General features: G+C 39.3%; 2 protein-coding genes across 2 annotated transcripts in view; one reads left to right on the forward strand and one right to left on the reverse strand.

The window, feature by feature from the left end:
• LOC137274544 (NF-X1-type zinc finger protein NFXL1-like) overlaps positions 1 to 12,582 on the reverse strand; it is a 36,751-nt gene extending 24,169 nt beyond the window's left edge. The window contains exons 1-10 of the mRNA XM_067807787.1: positions 12,472 to 12,582; positions 10,666 to 10,796; positions 9,306 to 9,476; positions 8,765 to 8,874; positions 7,457 to 7,590; positions 6,236 to 6,414; positions 3,105 to 3,266; positions 2,547 to 2,647; positions 1,526 to 1,640; positions 765 to 880 (exon numbers count right to left, since the gene is read on the reverse strand). Coding sequence (XP_067663888.1) covers positions 765 to 880; positions 1,526 to 1,640; positions 2,547 to 2,647; positions 3,105 to 3,266; positions 6,236 to 6,414; positions 7,457 to 7,590; positions 8,765 to 8,874; positions 9,306 to 9,476; positions 10,666 to 10,789 — 1,212 coding nt within the window. The 5' untranslated portion in view covers positions 10,790 to 10,796; positions 12,472 to 12,582. The remainder of the gene's footprint in view (positions 1 to 764; positions 881 to 1,525; positions 1,641 to 2,546; positions 2,648 to 3,104; positions 3,267 to 6,235; positions 6,415 to 7,456; positions 7,591 to 8,764; positions 8,875 to 9,305; positions 9,477 to 10,665; positions 10,797 to 12,471) is intronic.
• Positions 12,583 to 12,732: 150 nt separating this feature from the next.
• Positions 12,733 to 20,880, forward strand: part of LOC137274548 (ubiquitin-protein ligase E3A-like) — a 30,806-nt gene continuing 22,658 nt past the window's right edge. Inside the window, exons 1-5 of the mRNA XM_067807800.1 lie at positions 12,733 to 12,933; positions 15,437 to 15,496; positions 15,912 to 16,252; positions 17,702 to 18,939; positions 20,000 to 20,144. Coding sequence (XP_067663901.1) covers positions 12,884 to 12,933; positions 15,437 to 15,496; positions 15,912 to 16,252; positions 17,702 to 18,939; positions 20,000 to 20,144 — 1,834 coding nt within the window. The 5' untranslated portion in view covers positions 12,733 to 12,883. The remainder of the gene's footprint in view (positions 12,934 to 15,436; positions 15,497 to 15,911; positions 16,253 to 17,701; positions 18,940 to 19,999; positions 20,145 to 20,880) is intronic.

The following is a 20,880-nucleotide window of genomic DNA, read 5'->3' on the forward strand; positions in this document are numbered from 1 at the left end:
ACACTGATTTAGCTGTGTCCAAGCTACACTCAAAACTGAAGTGCTGTTTATTTCTTTGTTTATGTCGCATTCAGCAATATTGCAGCTATGTGCGGCAGTTTGTAAATAACTCAGTTTTGACCACACAATCCATGGATCAACAGCATGAGCATGGATCTACACAACTGAGATACAATTACATCTGGCAACCAAGTCAGCAAGCCTGACCCTCCAGTCCCATTAGTTACCTCCTATGGCAAGCATGAATTGCTGAAGATCAGTTCTAACCTGGATCCTGAAGCATTGACCAGGCACAACAGCTGCTGAGAGTTAGGACAAAAGCTGAGGCATGTTGTAAGTTGTAATCTCCATATTCTCATTTAAAACCATTCAAAAGAAAGGAAAAAAACACCTAATATCTGCATGTAACATGTAAATTATTGTGACATGACAGATTAACTTATTACATATTCATGAGAGGCACTCTCATCATAAACTGTTTGTAAGTCCCTATGTTAGTCTAATGACCAGAGTCATATTTCACAAAGCTATCACAGCACTGCAACTCTCATATCACCTGTACTTTAACACAGAGTTATGACAGCTGTAACGCTATGACAGCTTTGTGAAACGAGGCCATGGTCATTAAAGTAACACTGGGACTCATTTTGTTTTTCAGATGTCAAAAGTCTGCTGCACATTACTGGCATACACCAATTACTCGGGTTGGAAACAACTGTTTATAATTTCAAAGATTACGTATTATAAATTCCATGTATACTGACTGAGCCACACTCTCCGTGATGGCATCGCTGCGTACATGTGTGGTGCCCACAGGTCAGAGTCTTGCCGCAGGTATCGCCACACGTCGGGATATCCTCGGTACATGGGAGGTTATACTCTGACAAAGACATGGGTAAACAAATATATCTTGTACCTCGTAATAAACATAATTTGAAGACACCCAATTCAATGGCAATGATACTTGAATTATTTGAATGACTGTTCAGCAGAATAGTTTGTGCATGTGGCACATTATTATTGGAGTGCACTGTATTACTGGAGTGTCACAGTTGAATACTTTGAGCTATCCAGGGGACGACACTGTCACAAAGGTTTGGCTAAGGGGGTAATGATTTTTTATGGAGAAGCACATACAATGCGAATGGCCATCTCCAAAAGTTCTGTACAAAGTAAGTGATACCCCCCTACCCTTCTCCATTATATTGAAGCACAAGTACATAATGCTCCCTCAACCTACCCCAGAAAAAAAGTGTGACCCTCTACGTACTCTCTTTTTCCCCCTACAATCTTCATCGCTCCCTGTAGCCAATAATTATTTACTGTCTCTAATTAGGCAGTATGCAGAGTGATAGTTACTAGTGAAGGAAGTGGTTATACATAATGTCATATGCTTCATTATTGCTCAAAGATAACATCAAACTTAGACACAACAGTGTTTGGTTACAGTTCAGAAAAAAACGATCCTCAGGGTATTTTCTATTGTACAACTGTAAAAACAGAGAATATCTCTCACAAATGTTACCTGTCTTCCCACATGGACACTGTCTCTTCCCCGATCTTGGGCAATCACCACAGGCTCCTTGATGACAGATGTCCTCACACAGGTGATTGCCACATCTCAGAGCTTTGCCACATGGCTGGGAACAAATCAGTGAGCAATTTTATCTGTAATATACCAATACATGTCGACTTGATGGTGAAGGAAGGCTTTGGTGACATTAAAAGAGTAGATATTTTAGTGACAACCCAGATAAATGATGTTGGCAAGTTGGCAATTTGAACTCAGATTACACGTCTTACACAGAAGCAACTCGAGGGCACCTATACACCAATGCCCCATGACAACCTACAAAACCTATAGATGGGTACATTATCAATACAAGTTAAAAGAGTATAGTCTTATCATATTTAGCAAAACATTCAAAGCTTTTGAAACTAAAAAAACGTTATCTCAAAAACTACTATGCGTGTATTAATGAGCATAATCATTGTTGTTTACACTGCACAAGTAGAATTTCAGGTGCATAATACAGGGCCCCAGTTCACAAAGCTATCAGCCCATGAAGGTCCAGGGTAGAATAGGCCTTCAGCAACCTATGCTTGCCGTGAAAGGCAACCATGCTTGTCGTAAGAGGCGACTAACCAAATCAGGTGGTCAGACTCGCTGACTTGGTTGACACATGTCATTGGTTCCCATGATCGATGCTCATGCTGTTGATCAATGGATTGTCTGGCCCAGACTCAATTATTTACAGACTGCCACCACATAGCTGAAATATTGCCAAATGCTGCATAAAAGTAAATTCGCTCAATCACTCACAAAGATATCCTAGCGCCATGACTGTCAGAACTCCTGCACAGTAACTCAGACATGCAATTGGGCGCTGGATTCACTCAGTCTTACCACAAGCATAGGCTGCAAGGGTATACATTTTCTCCCTAGTATCTCCATGTATATGTGAATTTGTTCAGTAGAAAAACATTTTGGAGAACTATTAAATTCAAAACAAGCTTGGTGAGTGCGCCATAGCTGCTCTCCTCACCTGGTCACACTTCCACTGTGGACTGGCACATGGCCGAGTGGAGGTCTTCTTACCACAGAGACAACTCTGATCACTCGTCTTGGGACACGGTTGACATTCACCTGACATAAAACAATGTATCATTGTAACATATGTCATATTTAGCATTACACTCTCTGCGTTAACTTCTTCCTGTTTATGTTGAGTCCGGATTCAAACCCGCACCTTCAAAGTGAGGCACCTAATTGCCAACACACAAAGTCAGCTGCCTCCCCCGCTTAGCCATCACGACTTCTAAATGGAATCCTGTGATCAAATGACTTTTACTGTGGTCATGGATAACAAGACATTCAATCACAAACTAGAAACCTTGACAAAGACAAATCACAATATATATTAAACATATCATTCCTCATTAACATGCATTCATCAATATTCTAGGTGTTTTCATTTATGTTATAAGGTTCCAGAAATGAAAACTGCTAAAAACAGGTGCTTTAGGAGAGAAAAGCATGCTGTAAAAAACACAGACAATAATGCGAGGGTTTTGTGTAAAAGTCGGCCTGTTGATTGAGTTACCTGGGTGACAGGGCTGTTCACAGTTGTGTTGTCCACATGACAGTCTGCGGCCACACGGCTGACCACACGCCCACTCTCTCCCACTGCATCTCTTGACCTGGGGCGGTTGGCGTCCACAGTAACATTTTGACTTGACCATCTGTGGACATGGTGGACAAGGTCCTGGAAGTTAGAAGGACTGGTAACTATGGTGACAGTTGTGGTCTCAATATTCTATAGAAACAGTTGTTTGAAGAAACATTTCAAACAGAACTTGTTCATGTACAATGTCAAACAGAAGACATGAGGAGAGTTGAGCTCATCATCAACTTGAAATATATTACAGCTATTATGATGAGTCAGCTCATGTTAAATAGAATGAGCTGCATATCCCTGAAGTCTGAAGGACTGGGCCAACTATTGTCAAACTTAGAACATTAAAAGGGGAAACATGGAATTTGAACAAATGAACTTTGGATCATTGCACACCTAAGGGATACAACTCTGCATAGTGAATGGCGGCAGCTCAGATGGCCTGGCCATGTTCGACTCCATATCAAAGTGAAGTTACTGAGTACCTCTACCACTGTTGTAATATACATAACTCTTATTTGAATTTCTATGACCGATGGGACTGTATTCACATTTTTGTCACATTCCAAATTCATCAAATCCATATGAATTGTAAACATTAATGATGTATGTTTTTATGGAAAAATGACCTTATCATGCTTCACTGTTCACATCACAACACAGGCAAACTAGATTATCTCCCCTTGCCTTAGCAGACGTCAACAGACCGTTTGTATATTGTTTTATTGTTAGATGTAACAAGGAAAATGTAATTTTCTGAATAAAATTGATATTTTATACTTATCCTAACATTATGCTTATCTCCTCCCTCTATGCGATAATAGTGGAACACTTGAAATCGTTTGAAGTTCCCTCCTAATTGAAGCAGATGTACAATACATTAACACATCGGAAGCCTCACTTTCCTGCCAATACGGTCACATGACCAGCCATGCTTGTCAGTCTCTCTGAAATGTCATGCGTCTGACATGAGAAGCACTGTGAATTCAACGTGCCAGAATTCAGGGAAGGCTTGAACCCATGAGTCAAGATAAGCATAAAACATCAATTTTATTCAGAAAAATACATATTTTTTCTTATCCTGACACATGCTTATTATGCTTACAGAATCTGATGGAAATAGTGGTGGGTCAGACCACGCTGGATTTTGTTCGTTGTTGTGCGCACACAAGTGGCACAAATTGGTGAATGCCAGTGACGTAATCCATTAGGATGTCCCATAGGTTTCCAAAAGCAGCCCTCCATTATAGTTGTTAGTGAGCAGTTTCCATGTGGAGCCAATGTCAATGCCAAGGCTCTCACTTCGTGTAGACTGAAAGCTAGCAGAGGTTCAAGACCTGCTGCTTTGCAGGCCCTCAGTATAACGGCTCTCTGAAGGCCCTCAGTATATCGACTCTCATCCATACTGAGATAGTGTTGCAGGATACTTCCGTAGGTGTCAGTAGATAAAGGGATGAATAGGCACCTGTAACACTGTCTCCTTGTCTTAGTTCACTGGAGATATACTTTCAATGCTCTGACAAGGCATAATGATAAATCCTGTGTATCATGTGGCCTGAGGACTGTAGATAATTCCAGGATGTGGAATTGTCTGTCTGGTTGTCCAGGCAGTTGTGTTTGGATCTTCCTCTCTGTGTGTATCCCTTGAACAACTGTCATTCCGTGAATGCCTTCTCGCCTGCCTTCGTGAATCTGCATTGGATGAAGAAGATGAATCGTGATGGCATCTACAACGAACGGGGATGCAGATGTGAACGTTTGCGGCTGTGGCAGGATCCATGAGTGCGAGTACATGGCGAGTCAATGGAAGGAGCTTCATTTGTACTGATAGAGATGATACAGCCAACAGCGATGATTTCCATGAACGAAAGCATGCATATAATGCATCCTCTTCATCAGATGGACCTAGTGGAGCCGATGAACACGTAGAGTGACTGTAGTTGTAGCTGATGACTGATGTTTCCGTTCTTCTTAAAAAATGGAGACCCATCAGATGTGATGAAATGTTGCATGAGAGGGTGAGTGAATTTAGTCTTACGCCGCACACAGCATTATTCCAGCTATATGGCGACAGTCTGTAAATAATCGAATCTGGACCAGACAATCCAGTGACTAACAACATGAGCATCGATCTGCACAACTGGGAGCCAATGACGTGTCAACCAAGTCATCGAGTCTGACCACCCGATACTGTTGGTCACCTCTTACAACAAGCATAGTCGCCTTTTATGGCAAGCATGGGTTGCTGAAGGCCTATTCTACCCTGGGACTTTCATGGGTTGAAATGTTGCATGAAGCGACTGGTGTCCATTGACTGCGGTGCATGCTGCAGTGGTTGATTCATAGAAGATGCTGTGTAGTTGAAGAGTCTTAGTCTTAGCCGATGATGATGACTTCAACTTCTGTGATCTAGACAAAGTCTTGTTGGTATCTCAACCATGCCTCCGCCGTACATATGGCTGATCACTAAAGCATGAATGTCAGCCGTGGTCAACATACGGTTATCGCACCCAAAGTGCCTCCAATCGTCCTTATCGGGCAATAATGGAGGGAGTGACAAGCAGGGCTGGTCATGTGACTTGGCGAGAAAGGGAGGCTTATGGTGGGTGAGTGTATTGTACGTCCGGTTCAATTAGAAAAGAACTTGAAGTGATTTCAAGTGTAGAGGGACATAGAGGAAGGAAATAAGCATGAGTCAGGATAAGAAAAAATGACTAATACAGATCAGATTTTGATTTGTTCCTGTAACATGGCTAATCTAACTCAAAAACAAGGAAATACATTCTGGTTGATTTTTTTGTGTACTGAAACAAATATACAGGTACAACAAATTGTTCTTCCAAAAATTTACATCTGAGCAGCAATGACCAAAAACTGTCAAACATATCTCCTGATGTTTTCTTTCATTAAAGGATGCGGTGATTGCACCCTATAACATTACACCCTATAACATTACACGATACTGAATTGTACCACAGTTTGGGGCTGCCAGCTGTTGGCTTATGCACTGGGTATTTCAGGTGGCCTAATTCTTGTTAAATCAATTGTAGAATTGGTACCTGGGTGACAGAGAAGAAGACAACTGTGTCCACAGTCTGGCCGTAGCTGTCGCCCACACTTCTGACCACATGAGTGAGGAACCAGCCATGGATCAAACTTTGGATCCTGCTCTTTGCCACAGAAACAGAAGTACCTGTTGGGGCACTCGCTCTGACGGTACTCGTATCGACACTTGGGGCTGGAATACACATATACACCATACAATGACAACAAATAAATAAATATTCCCCTGTTACCTACTTCAGTTTTAGTGAAGGAGTGAATTCTATGCCGCATTCAGCAATATTCCGGCTATATGACGGCCTTCTGTAAATAACTGAAATTGTACCAGACAATCCAGTGATCAACAACATGAGCATGGACCTGCACAACTGGGAACTGATGATGTGTCAATTATCAGCGAGTCTGATCAGCTGATCCCGTTACTCACCTCATACCACAAGCATGGGTAACTGAAAATCAACTGTAACCTGGATCATCACAGGTCGTTCAGTTAGTCTCCAGACAAGTATGTGACCCTTGATTACAACAATGTCAACACATCTTTTAATTGCTTCACACATAATGATATCAAATTAACATTTACCACATGCATACCAGTTATTGCTAACTAATCACCATAATCCTAAACATTATTGGACTTAAACATATAATCAGCTGATTCTATATTGGCAAAGGGACACAACTCTGCACTAGGAATAAGAATCCTTCTGTAACTGGTTCATATATGCTAATAATGTTCATTTAGTCCAACTGAAACCCATGATCATCTGTCAAGTTTTCTTTCTCTAACTGCAGTGTTACTTATCACTCAGCTGTTATGAAGGTATACAACATCAGCAAGTAAATTACAGCAAGCATCTGCACCTGCACAAGTCATGAATCTGACTACTCAACCCTAAATAAATAATTTGATGGAGTTCAGTTTTACACTGACTTTAGTACATACATGTAGTATGATATTCCAGTAATATAGGAGGACATCAGAAATGAACTTCAGACATTGGGTCCATGTGCGTAATCCAACCCGGGTTTTTGACGTGACAAGGGAAACCTTAAACTACTAGGCTACCCCACCGCCCCAATGTTACATAAAGCACAACATACCAAGGACTTCACATCATGAGGAACCACCAAAGGGTGAATATGTAAATAGCTATTGTGAACAGCAATGTAGTGAACTGAAATGGGTGTGGCAGAATTACTCCCGCAATACCTACCAAAACCATGGTAGAGCTGATGTGGGTCCAACATGATTCTCAGACTGATATACCTGTTGGTAGACGCCCTCCCGTACCCACTTCTGGATGCAGGGTATGTGGAACATGCAGAAACATCCTTTACAGTTCCAGATCTGAACATAAACAGTGACACATTTCTAATCATTTTAGCAATCTTTCATGTCAAACTAGTCAAACAAAAAGATAGGTCATCAATATGATGTACCACTGTGCTCTGTTTCTGTTGGTTCCGGTTTTAGAACTCTTCTATGACATGCAAGTCCTGAAAATACATAGCCATTTTTCCTATCTATAATGGTTACCCATAACATGTGTGCCCACTGGGGATAGCGTACATTAAGCCAAGGAAAAAATTGACAAGGGCCATAACACTGTAACAAATTGTGACACAGTTTATGCTTTCGAACTCCATCACATCATTCATGTCTTGAAAACACATGCCAAATTTCATTTCCCTGTCTAGGATAGTTTTAGAGAACATTTGTCCCCATCGGGGATACCATGCAATGAGTAAAGAAATGTGTGACAAGGGCCACAACTCTGTAAGAAATTGTGACACAGTTTATGCTTTCGAACTCCATCACATCATTCATGTCTTGAAAACACATGCCAAATTTCATTTCCCTGTCTAGGATAGTCTTAGAGAACATTTGTCCCCATCGGGGATACCATGCACTAAGTCCAGAAATGTGTGACAAGGGCCACAACTCTGTAAGAAATTGTAACAGTTTCTGTTTTCGTCAAGGCAGGGCATTCATGTCCTGAAAACACATGCCAAATTTGATTTCCCTATCTACAATGATTTCTAAAAATGCATCATCATCTTGGACGAATGGCACTCAAATCTAAATCCCCCTAGCACTTCATGGTGGACGATAACAACTCCTAACACACCTGAATATATGGTCAGCAATGGTCAACGAAGGCAGACACTTTGTCAAGTTGATGTTTTTGATGTTTTGATGCAAAAGATGGCAAAGACTCCCATAGCAATCTCAGGAGAGAAAATACAAATATGAACTTGAACCTTTGGCAAAACAAGGCTGAAAAATGAAATTAACACCGAAGTTGAATGCAACAACTAACTAAATACCAAATTTCATTACAATTTGACAGCTTTGACTTTCTCAGTTATCTAGGGTTTCTGGCAACCATATAAAAAATCCATACCTGCAGACTATGCCACTTTACTGAACCTCACCGTATACGTAGTCAGCAGTGTAAAATGTCAGCAAAGGCAAACACTCAAAAACAATTATAATCATTATTTGATGGCATTTCACTTACCGGTTCTTCCCTCTTGATAGTATCGATACACACTAGACAAGCTGATGTTCCTGATCGGAATGAGTGAAGCAGGTCGTCTTGGGCCTTATTCACATCAACACTACCACCGCCTGAACAAGGTCAAGGTCATACATTTGAATATGATATCGGGCTAATCTTGTTTTGTCTGAGTAATTTAGCAAGTACTGTGGGACACTGTATTCATTATGACAACTTAATGAAAAAAGTAGCTTTGCACAAGCACAATATATAGTAAGTGAGCAAGTTTAGATGTTAAGTCACATCAATAAATGTTTAAGCCACATTGTGACTAAATGCAATGATTGTAATTCATGAACAAAAGATTAGCAGATCAGATTTTGTAAATAACCTTGTTCATTTTAGTATTTTTACATAAAACATTCTTCTTGTATGCACAATTAAAATGCAAAGAACACGTTTTTACTTGAAAAGATATACATTTCAAATGATACAAACATTAGAAACTATTCTGGTGACAGGTATACCTGATCAAAAAGCATTCCAAGGAACAAGAGCTTACTATAGTTTTTTGAGTATCCACTGAAGATTGATTCCAAGACATTGTTTCCAATGTCATCTTCCTCCTCCTCAGAGCTATCCGACTGATTACAATTGTCTTGCAGATGGCGCTGTATTGACTGCTGATGGGACTCACTGACCTCCTTGAACCGATGCTCAGCAGATTTATCACCTTAAGAGAAACATTTTTCTTAAGAAACAAAACCTATAATAAAACAAGTGTTTGCCACTAATGTGGCAATGTCCCCTTCCACTAAAGAAGAATGAAATATTTATTACATATTCACTACATTTTAATTTTTGCTCACACACAAGATGCATGAAATGACTAGTGTCTGGATATTCAATCACCCAATGTAGGCTGTCGATAAAATTAAGGACATTGGTTGCAGTGTTTTAGGCGTTAACATAAGTTCGAAAAGTAGACGTGTCTAGTTCAGTTCCTGTTATTGCAGTTCTAAATGATGTTTGAGTGAGCAGATTTATCTTGAATGGCTTATTATACAATCTCACTCTAAATGTGATATCAAAACATATGGACTAAAAGGTCACATGCAACCAAAAAAATCAAACATAATTAAAACACAGTTATCACTTGTTCATGATATATAAAATGCATCGGTAATTGTTAAAAATGAAATAAACAAAATTATAAGCCTATAATCACAAATCAAAAGTGCAATATTTTGTACTTGGGTTTACCTCCCTTGAAACAAAGCAGCCACAGTATCAAAACCCAGTCAAGGCTGGTAGGTGTGTGCTCATGTGTAATGACGCCTTGTCATTGGCCACTGGTTTATTTGCTGATATGCTTAGCCGGCTCTTTGTTTATGGCTTATGAGCCCGATAGATGTTAATTTCAAATTGCATGTGGTCAGTGATTGAAATAGTGCATTGCATATTGTCATTAGCAGACAGGCAGGCAGACATACAGGTGTCAATAAACCAGACATTCAGTTTTCTCTGTGACACAGTCTGCTTATCACAATCAACATGTTTTGTTTTTTTTATGTAACGAGTAGATTATTTACTTGTCTGTAAATACACAGACACAACCAAGATTAGACTACTGCACACGACCTCATACTTCAGACAGGTATACTGTTTTAAGCTCTATGAACCTATTCACTGTACATGCGTTGTGAGCGCAGCGTAGCACAGCATAGCTGTTGACACCACTTTTAACTCCAACACAGGGGAAAAACTAGTGAACTGTTTCAACTCCAATTTTGCGGGCTTTTATTCATCACATTTTTGGCATTTTTGATGATTTGTTTTGGTAAGTGGATACCATAATGTGTCAGAATCAGCAAAGTTGTGCTCTACTTTGCATGCTACCTTTAATCAAATATAGACTTTACCTGCAGTGCTGTTGCTATTCCAAGCAGATCTGCCAACTTGTTTGTTCTTGTTTTTTTGCTGGTCCCCTGCACCTCGCCCTCTTCCACGGCCCCTCCCTTTCAAGTATGCTGGAGTGACATCCATCTATACTCTAAAGCAGATAGGTTCAAGTGAGCTGAAAATCTTGGGGATTTATCGGGATCACTTTAATCATAGGTTGGCATTCAACCCTGAGTCTGGAGCAAATGTATGAAGCATCTCAACATTAAAAAAGTATAAAACACTAACTTTTATAATATTTGCCAAACAATGGAAAGTGTTTTCAGTGTGATAAATCACTCTGGTAAACCAGGAATCATGAGATCACCTAGCAGGAAGTTTGACTAAGATAGATACTTGCTGTTCTTCATTTTAAGGGAGGTTATGAAAACACATATAGCTGAAAATCACTCTGCATACCCTTGGTGCGAGTATATCCATCAGAAAAAATCGGAAAAGGTCAGGCCCCCCTAAGTAATTGAAGGAATTACAGCAAATTTGAAGGAATTGCATCTCAAATGTAAACAAACGCAGCCTACTCGCGAAACAATTGCAGCGATATCGGTAGTTTAGCGGTAATAACAGAAACACATCGGCCCTATCGGAAGCAACGTCAGTAATACTGGAAACACGCTCGGCCATCTTCGGAGATTTTTGTGTTTTTAGTTCCTACTATTACATTTTTATACTTATCCATCTTTGACTACCCGTGTTGAATGCGTTTAGGTATGAGGTGTTGTCGGGGCAATAGCTTATGTTTTTAGGAAAAGATTGTCACTCTAGAAGAGTGTCACAAGTCATGTCCTTGGAGGTTGTTTACATCTGAACATTGAAGTCATGCCGATGATTATGAACGTGTGCTAGATATAACATCATTTTTTTTGTAAAATGTGTTTAAATTTGTCAATTGCACTTCATAGAAAGAAATATTATGGCTCATAAACTTCTTCATGGCGCACGTTCATGATGTTTGCAATCATCGGCACGACTTTGATGTTCAGGTGTAAACAATCTCCAGGGGCATGACTTGTGACACTGTTCTGCAGTGACAATCTTCTCCTAAAAACATAAGCTATTGTCCCGACAACACCTCATACCTAAACGCATTCAACACGGGTAGTCAAAGATTTATAAGTATAAAAATGTAATAGTAGGAACTAAAAACACAACTCACCGAGACGGGTGTTTCTTCCAACGACGCCATGTTTTGCTGCATGAGTTTCCGCTCGCGACCGAAACATCTCCGAGGATGGCCGAGCGTGTTTCCAGTATTACCGACATTGCTTCCGATAGGGCCGATGTGTTTCTGTTATTACCGCTAAACTACCGATATTGCTGCAATTGTTTCGCGAGTGGGCTGCGTTTGTTTACATTTGAGATGCAATTCCTTTAAATTTGCTGTAATTCCTTCAATTACTTAGGGGGGGCCTGAAGGTGCACTACTCCCAATACTTCATTCAGGACGCAAAAATACAGAAATTCTAAAAAAAAGACACAACACCTCCAGAAATTAATGTTTTGATGATGTCAATAAATTATTGATGGCTTCACTTAACCTTGAAAAAAAAATAAAAGGCTAACATGCTTTCCAAACTACGTGTCAAAATTATTTTAAAGGAGATTAAACAAACCAAATTGACATTAGCACAGTCATGTAACGTTCGTTTCCAGATCATTCTAATAGGTGCGCAAAAAGGCTGGTGCCACGAAACTGTTTGTCATCGAGCAAGATGACCTCAGTATCAACTTGGAAATGAACACTAAACTAATAATAGGATAATTGGCACCTATCGCAGGACCGGTAGTGTTTGGTCTGTTTTCTTCTCATAACATTTACATGCTTCTTGCTACGAAATGTCTCGCCGACGTGGGAGCTGACATGTTGGTTTAGGAATTGTGGGAACATGTTCTACGCGTTATTTTTATGATAATGTTTGATTCAAACCATCTTTCATCTAGTATTGAACGGGAGTATTGTTAAATAGAAAAAATACCCACCTCTAGGCGACTTAATGAAAGATATAAGATGATTTTCAATAATTCCAATAATCTCATAACAACGCGAAGAGGAGTGAAAGAAAATGGCGATGGTCTGACAATTTGTGCTGGTCAGCCACCTGTTTCTTTTAGTTGTTATAGTCACACTGGGGGAAGGGTGTTGATAAAAACGGAAGAAATCCCTAGGTGATAACGCTGCGTATGAATTCAAAGGATAAAGAAACCTCACAAGGCGGGATCGAAGCCGCAAGGTAACATGACAATCCTAAGTCGGGAAGCACTTCGTACCACAGCCTCAGTTTGAATAACGTAAAAAATGTTTTTAATTTTGTAATTTTCTTTCATAGTGTATGTGTATTTTATGAATTGTGTCCCCTACATAATCATAAACGAATCAGCAGTCAACTTACGGCATAACTGAACAATTGCCATCAAACAATATTCACAAGCTATTACAAATTGGCATAAAGACTGAAGTCGCAAGTCAGAGCAGAATATTATAGCAGCATAATGTGCAGCTTGGAAATGACCCAGCCATCACTCAATTCACCAAAATAGTTTTTGAATGAGATACATATATGCCAAAATGGGGCCGCCAAAATATTGAGGTTTCTGAAATACATTATGCATTAAGATCCTGGTTAGAACCGATCTTCAGTAACGTGCTTGTCGTAAGGAATGGGTGGTGAGGCATGCTGACTTGGTTGACATATATGTCATTGCATCCCAGTGGTTTAGGTCGATGTTCATGCTGTTGTTCACTGGATTGTCTGATCCAGACTCAAATATTTACAGACCTCTGCCATTTAACTGGAGTATTGTTGAATGTGGCTTTATATAATTTACTGACTCACCATTGTTGTTCTCTGTCAAGTTAACAGGTCTTCAATTATGTTGATGTCTTAACCTGAATCATTTAGCCTTCGTGTTCAGCATTCACTGTGATGTGCTAAATTCTAGCTGTTGCATGAAAATATACAGATATTTAAGTTTGTGTGCTTAGTGAACACTGAGTGTCAATTTCAGTTGCAGATTGACAAATAATCACCAATTTCATATTATATCCCATCCAAACTCATATCACTTACCACAGTCAAGGGGGAGATAACAATATTCCTCTTGAATAAGAAAAATGTCATCGCCCCAATCCAAAATCTGTAATTTCAATCCTTTTGAAACTAGCTTGCTGTGAAAAATTACACTAAAACCTCATCCTGCAGTAATTGAATATTTGTGTATAGGGCACATGGAGCGAAAAACATGACTTTGCTGATTCTGATAACTTTCAGTATACACTTACAGAAACAAATCATCAAAAATGCCAATTCATCCTATAAAGTTGAAAAAGAAACATGAAGGAAAAAGCCCATGAAGTCAGAGTTCAAACGATTCTCTAATTTTTCCCCAGCGCTGGGGGAAAAAGTGGTTTCAACAGCTATGCTGTGTTGCGCTCATTACACATGCACAGTGAGTTGGTTTGCGGAGCTTGAAACAGTATGCCTGCCCTGAGTATGAGGCCGTGAGCAGTAGTCTCATCTTAGTTGTGTACATGAACAAGTAAATAATCTACTCGTTACATAAGAAAACATGTTGATTGTGGTAAGCAGACTCTGTCTCAGAAACCTCAATGTCTGGTTTATTGACACCTATATGTCTGCCTGCCTGTCTGCTAATGACAACATGCAATGCACTATTTCAATCACTGACCACATGCAATTTGAAATTAACACCTATTGGGCTTATATGCCATAAACAAAGAGCCGGCTAAGCATATCAGCAAATGAACCAGTGGCCAATGACAAGGCGTCATTACATGTGAGTGCATACCCACCAGCCTTGACTGGGTTCAGTAGGTAAACCCAAGTACGAAATATTGCACTTTTGATTTGTCATTATAGGCTTATAATTTTGTTTATTTCATTTTTAACAGTAACCAATGCATTTTATGTATCATGAACAAGTGATAAACTGTGTTTTAATTATGTGTGATTTTTTGGTTGCATGTGACCTTTAATGCATTATCAATAAGTAGACATTAAAGGTCTCTGAATTGCATTTACTCATAAAAGGTCCAAATGTATGGTGGCAACCTCTTTATTAGGACATGATGTTTCAGAGTATATTATTTCCAAATGGCCTGTTTATATGTTATTTTGTGTCATGCAGAGTTATCATAAATGAAATGTGGATGGCATTTCATCTTACACATCATCTTGTCCTTGTCATGTAATTAATGCAGATTATCAATCCGATAACAAACCCCTCTACATGAATTGAGACTTAATGAACTTGATTAATACTATACAGCCATATCTTATATATCTTATATAGAGATTTTCATGTTGTCCATTTTTATGATCAAGCATGACATGTGAAACATAGTTATTGTTAAAATGTTCTTCACACAGACCTTTACTGGTTTTTTTTGTAAAAAAAAATCATAGTCTTCTTTCTTTTTTGGCTGGAATCAAATTAAGTGTGCCATTAGACCAGAGAGAAATAAAATATATAATATAACTAACAAGTAGTTTCCACAGTAATAACACAACACAGATCTCCTCCTACATGTTTCAATCGTGTATCTTCTCCTTGAAACATGTAGGAGAAAATCTGTGTTGTGTTATTACTTTGGAAACTACTTATTATATATCTACAACTGCACACTCAGTATTCTCATCACTTTCTTTACATATACATACATACATATTTCATATGCATTTTTATTAAAGCCATATAACATTACTATTATTTCAGTGTCTCTGATACCCAAGCTTCCACTGGTGCCAGTGCTCTGCCGAAGAGTGAGGACAACATGTGAGTTGACAAATTGACATGATTGTTTATGAGTGATCTAGAGCTGATGTATGAGAACTTTGTATTTTACTTATGTTAAAATGAGTTTCAGGGGTTTCTAGACTGTCACTATCAGTTCATGTGTACACCAGAGTTATATAAGTAACAAAGAGCATACTTGGGTGGGATGATTGCAATTCTTGAAAACCGAAATAACTGAAATGTATGTCTTGAATTCATGATTAGCAATTTGTGATACAGTGATAAGTATCAAAGGCGTAAAAGGTAATACTTTCTTGGCAGTTACTTTTATCACTAGATCCACCAGCATGGTGAATTTTGTTGTGAAGAGCAAGCTAAAATCACTGCACACTCTGAACAAAAGCTAAAGTAGTTTCTTGCCTTTAACATGTCTTATGTACATTTGAATAATCAGGAAACGAGCAGCAGTGCGCCAACTTATTGAGAAGTACTACACTCAGCTAACAGATGGGTGTGGCAAGGCAGACTGTGCCAACAAGGCATGTGCATCATGCCCCGGGTTTTGCTATAAGCACATTGACCGCAATCAGTTAGCAGTCCATGCTATGAAGTTGTGCCAGGAAAAGGCGGATCTCTGTGAACAACAGCCGAAGAAGGTTGCCAAGTTTCCCGTCCAAGAAACCAACCAAGGCAGTTCGTCTTCAAAATCAAACAAGCCTGATGGGGATGGTGCTTCAACATCCGGACATACCAGTAGTAAAAGTATTGTCTCTGAGGCCAAGATATACACAAGAAGTAGGTAGAAGTTGATGAAGAGACCTGTAAAGGTTGAAACTTTAATTTCCAGTTCAGTGTGTTGGAAGCAAACTTATCACTATATGCCTGAGGCATTTTCAGTGTGTTCTGAAAGCTTAGTTTTCTCATTATCAGCCAATACAACTTTAGTGCCAATAAATTTAAAGCATTAAAGCAATATATATGCTACCATGTTATGTTTTTTTTCTCATGAGTGAAGTATGAAAAATTCAGACAAATTCATGAAGACAGTTTAATTTTGTTGCGCAATCATTATTAGAATATCAGCACATGTACAGAGGAAACTGTCCAAATTCCACTTGCCATCAGTACACATAGTGCCAGTCTCTATCAAAACCAAGTTTATCATTGTGAATCTGAGGTATAAATCTTGAGAATGAAAGATTCACTGCTCTAAAGTTAGTGATTTTCTGTCCATGTTCAGTGAAAACTTTGTTGTTTAAAGAACACTTAATAATACAGGGATTGGGAAAGGCAGGGGCCATGTCCCATTTTGCACATTAGAACAATGGACAATTAAAATTTTGAAGTTTAGTATTTATACAAGCATAGCGGCCCATTCTAAATTCAGGGAATAACAGATAATCCTGAAAATGGCCCATTGTCAAAGTTCTCTTTCCCAATCCATGTAATATTCTTGCCTTATGACACTATAAGTAAATTAACATAATCAGCCTTAATCCATGCAACTGACTATCACACTGTCAAGAAGTAATTCACTTTATGCTGATCATGATTACATTTTTCAGTCAGTCTAAGTAAACTTAACCTCAGTACTTTTCGTTGCACTCCACTACTGAGTCTAACAAAACCTTATGGGAGGTTGCGTCAGGTAACCTTTGAGATTGACCAATCAGAACACAGCTTACCAAATCGCGAAAGTGCACATTCGCTCATACCTTTTGAACTTTTTATCTCGAAAAGGTTTGTACCCGAACGATTCCGAATGCTATTTAGCGTATGCTCGGTTCCGGGTGATGCACGCAGCGTGCGTACATCCATGACAGCTGTCAGTAAACAGTTGCTGAAAATAGTGTTTCTGGCAATATTCAGGGATGTTATCTTGCACAAATATTAGCTAATGGTAACCATGTCAACAGAAACTCCAAAGCTTATATACTGCAGGTCCAATAACTGTGTGGTATGCAGATTTTTGTTTGTGGACAGGTCTGTCTCAGTGACCTGAATATTTTGAAAGTCCCTCCGATCCGTAAATAATAGCTGTTGTCTGATTGGTTAAATCTATTTAAATGTCTCATGTTTGATTGGACGGTCATTGGTTGCTCAAAGGTTACCTGATGCGACCTTCTAGTAGGTTTTGTTAGACACAGTGGTGGAGTGTAATGAAATACACTGAGACTAAGTTTACTTAGACTGATTTATAAGTCATTGACTAACATTTTCCATGAATATGTTTTCATGTTTCAGTTCCAGAAGTGAAATTCCTAACACTTGAGAAAATGAAAGAAATAGTGGCTAGGTGTAAAGCACAAAATGACTGGGCTGAACTGATCAGGACTGTTGGAGAAGTGTTCAATAACCCAGAGTCACTCCTGCGGAGTTTTCGGAAAAGTGAAAGTAAACCTGAGATCCGAGAAATGCCTTCTAAAGTTCATGGAGAAGGGGAGGGGCCTCTTTCTAACCCAATTCAGGAGACATGTGGAGCAAGTACCATGGCATCAGCCTCTGCCACACTCTCGGCATCCGATATCCATAATGAACACACATTAGACCTAGACTCATTACGAGAGATGTATTCAATGTTAATGGACATTCCTGATCATCCATTTCAGGGTGCTCTGAATCATGCACTTCTTGTTCTTTCCAACACAGTTGACATGGATTTGAAATACCACCATGCGTATGATCGTGATCCGAACTACATCAACATCTTCATCATAGTGCTAGAGATTCCACTTCTCCACAGCCCTGAATTTATTGAAAGTGCATTTCCTGTGTTTTGTCGAGCCCTTGGTCAGTTGTCAGTTAAAGGTCAGGCAAAGCTGGCCCAGGTGTGGTCAACATTCGGGACAGATAAACTTCGGGAAACGTTGCAGTCCTTGCAGCAGCTCATCACAGTGAAGGTGATAAAGGAGGAAGGACAGTGGGGGCGGGGTTATCACTTGAACGATGATGAAGGTATCCTAAATGCAACAAAAGTCATGAAGATATTGTTCTATGCCAGTATTTATGGTGGTAAGAGAGACTCACAAGCACTTTTAGAAGAAGAAAAGAAAACAAATGATGCTGATGATAGTATTCAGAATGAATTTCTTCAAGGTGCTGTAGCACATGAACCAAAGGAGCCATACCAACAGAAGGAAGACCCGTTAGGAAAGGAACTAGGTGTTAATGTTCTAGACTGTAGAGAACCTTTAATACCATTTGAAGAGTTTGTTAATGAGCCTCTTAATGAGCATATAGACATCAGCACAGATTATGCATACTACAAAACAGACTCTGACTTGAAATTCTCTTTTGTGACACATAATTTTATTCTGACCACAGCATCTAAGTACACTAGTATGTACTTTGACAATAGAATCCGAATGTTGAATGAAAGAAGGACATCGTTCTTACATACAATAGTTCATGGAGGACCTCCAATGCCGTATCTCCGAATTCGTGTTCGACGAGATCATGTGATAGATGATGCCTTAGTTGCAGTAAGTATTTCCCAACATCATTTCATTATTGTGTGGGGTTGGGAGTCTGGAGGCTCTGGGTGGTCAGTTGTCTTCAGCACTGTGTTGTTCCCCTTTTGCCAGAAACGCTAGAATCGAATCCTGACCTATCCTGTTGATGTTTCTTGGTTTGTCACTCTTGATCATGGGTTTTACAATAGAAGTTAAAGGGTTTGACCTAAGAAAGATATTAAGAAGGAAGTGCTGCTAATGGTTATTACAGTTTGAACTTGTGGAACATGCTGACAGTGTGTGAAATAGTTTCCAAATTTGCCATTGACAGTTGGACTGGCTAACTGGCCGTTCAGGCCAGTGACTGAGGAGATTCACTGGGCCAGCTGGATGTTTGCTATCCACACGGTAGCGAGCCAGTGGCTATTTTGCACACTGCATGCTGAACATATAACTGATGTAAATTTATGATGTTTTCAATTTTCTAAACTTCATACTTAACACTTTAGATTTTTAGGATAAAGTAAACTGCAGTAATGACAGACTGAAATGACACAAACTTTAGTTCTTTACATACATTTTATAAGAAGAATCTGTAAATAATGGAGTCTGGACCAAACAATCCTGTGATCAACAGCATGTGCATCAATGCTGAAGGATAGCAGTTTGGGACAACCATTTTGAAAATGCATCATTGCAGGTTTTACATAGGGAAATTGCACCCTGAATTTTGTTAAATGTTTATAACTGTCATAGCTAAGATGGATTTGTGAGAAAAGGGTACTGGTACAAGCCATCATAGCATGGTGAGGTGTTTGCAACTGAATCATGGATCTATAACTATCAAACGTAGATCGCTTTTGTGAAACTGGGTCATGGACTTATAGCTGAAATAGCTTTGTGACAAAGGGTCATAGACATATAGCCGTCACGGAACTAAGATTCTTTTGGACAACTGGGTTATAGATCTATAACCATGATAACTGTCAAAGTTAGATTAGCCATCATTAACTGTTTAAGACAGCATGGTCAGTGGGACTTTGACTTGACATCTCTTCTTGATGATAATCATTTGATGTTATGTGTTTAGCTGGAGATGGTTGCCATGGACAACCCAGGGGATCTGAAGAAACAGCTGTTTGTGGAGTTTGATGGGGAACAAGGTCTAGATGAAGGCGGTGTATCGAAGGAGTTTTTCCAGTTGGTGGTTGAGGAGCTGTTCAACCCAGATATAGGTATATTATGTGCACTTTAAGCATGTGATAAGATGGTCAGTCCCTATGTTGGTTAATGGGTCATGATTATGACAACTCTTTTCCCTGGATCTAGTATTCTCATTGTTAATTTTGAATACCTAGGAGTTTCACTTCCTTGCTTAATTTCAGACACTACTAGAAACCGGTATTGCATCATGTTACATTCGTGAGCAAAAGAAATAAGATCAGTGTCATGTGAATTCTTAAAGGAGGCACAGATGATTAACCTGGCACCTCACAGCCAGCTTGGCTATCTGGGGTAGTAATAATCAGATTGTATTGCTTTGAGTGTGCCCCTCCATAGTGCCAAATTTAACACCTTATTATTCCCCACCATGAAGTTGTACATTCAAGATGAAGGGGACAGATTTTCTGGAAAAAAACAACAACCCAAAACTGATAGGGAAGCTTTGTTGGAGGTGAAAAATGGAAACTGTTACAATTTGTTACAGAGTTATGGCCCTTGACATGCATTTCTTTCTTGACTTGGTGCATGGTATCCCCAATGTAGATAAGGAAACCAGTTGTAGTATGTATTTTCAGGACACTAATGCCTGTATGAAGTTTGGTAACAGAAACCGTTTTTTGATTCTTTACAGAGTCTTGTTATGCATTTCTTGACTTAGTACACGTTATCCCCAGTGGGAACAGATTTTTAAGTAACAGTTATTGATCTTGAAACCACCTTTGGTATCTGTTTACAGGATGTGAATGT

This window comes from Haliotis asinina, chromosome 2, assembly GCF_037392515.1.
Source record: "Haliotis asinina isolate JCU_RB_2024 chromosome 2, JCU_Hal_asi_v2, whole genome shotgun sequence".
Taxonomy (NCBI): domain Eukaryota; kingdom Metazoa; phylum Mollusca; class Gastropoda; order Lepetellida; family Haliotidae; genus Haliotis; species Haliotis asinina.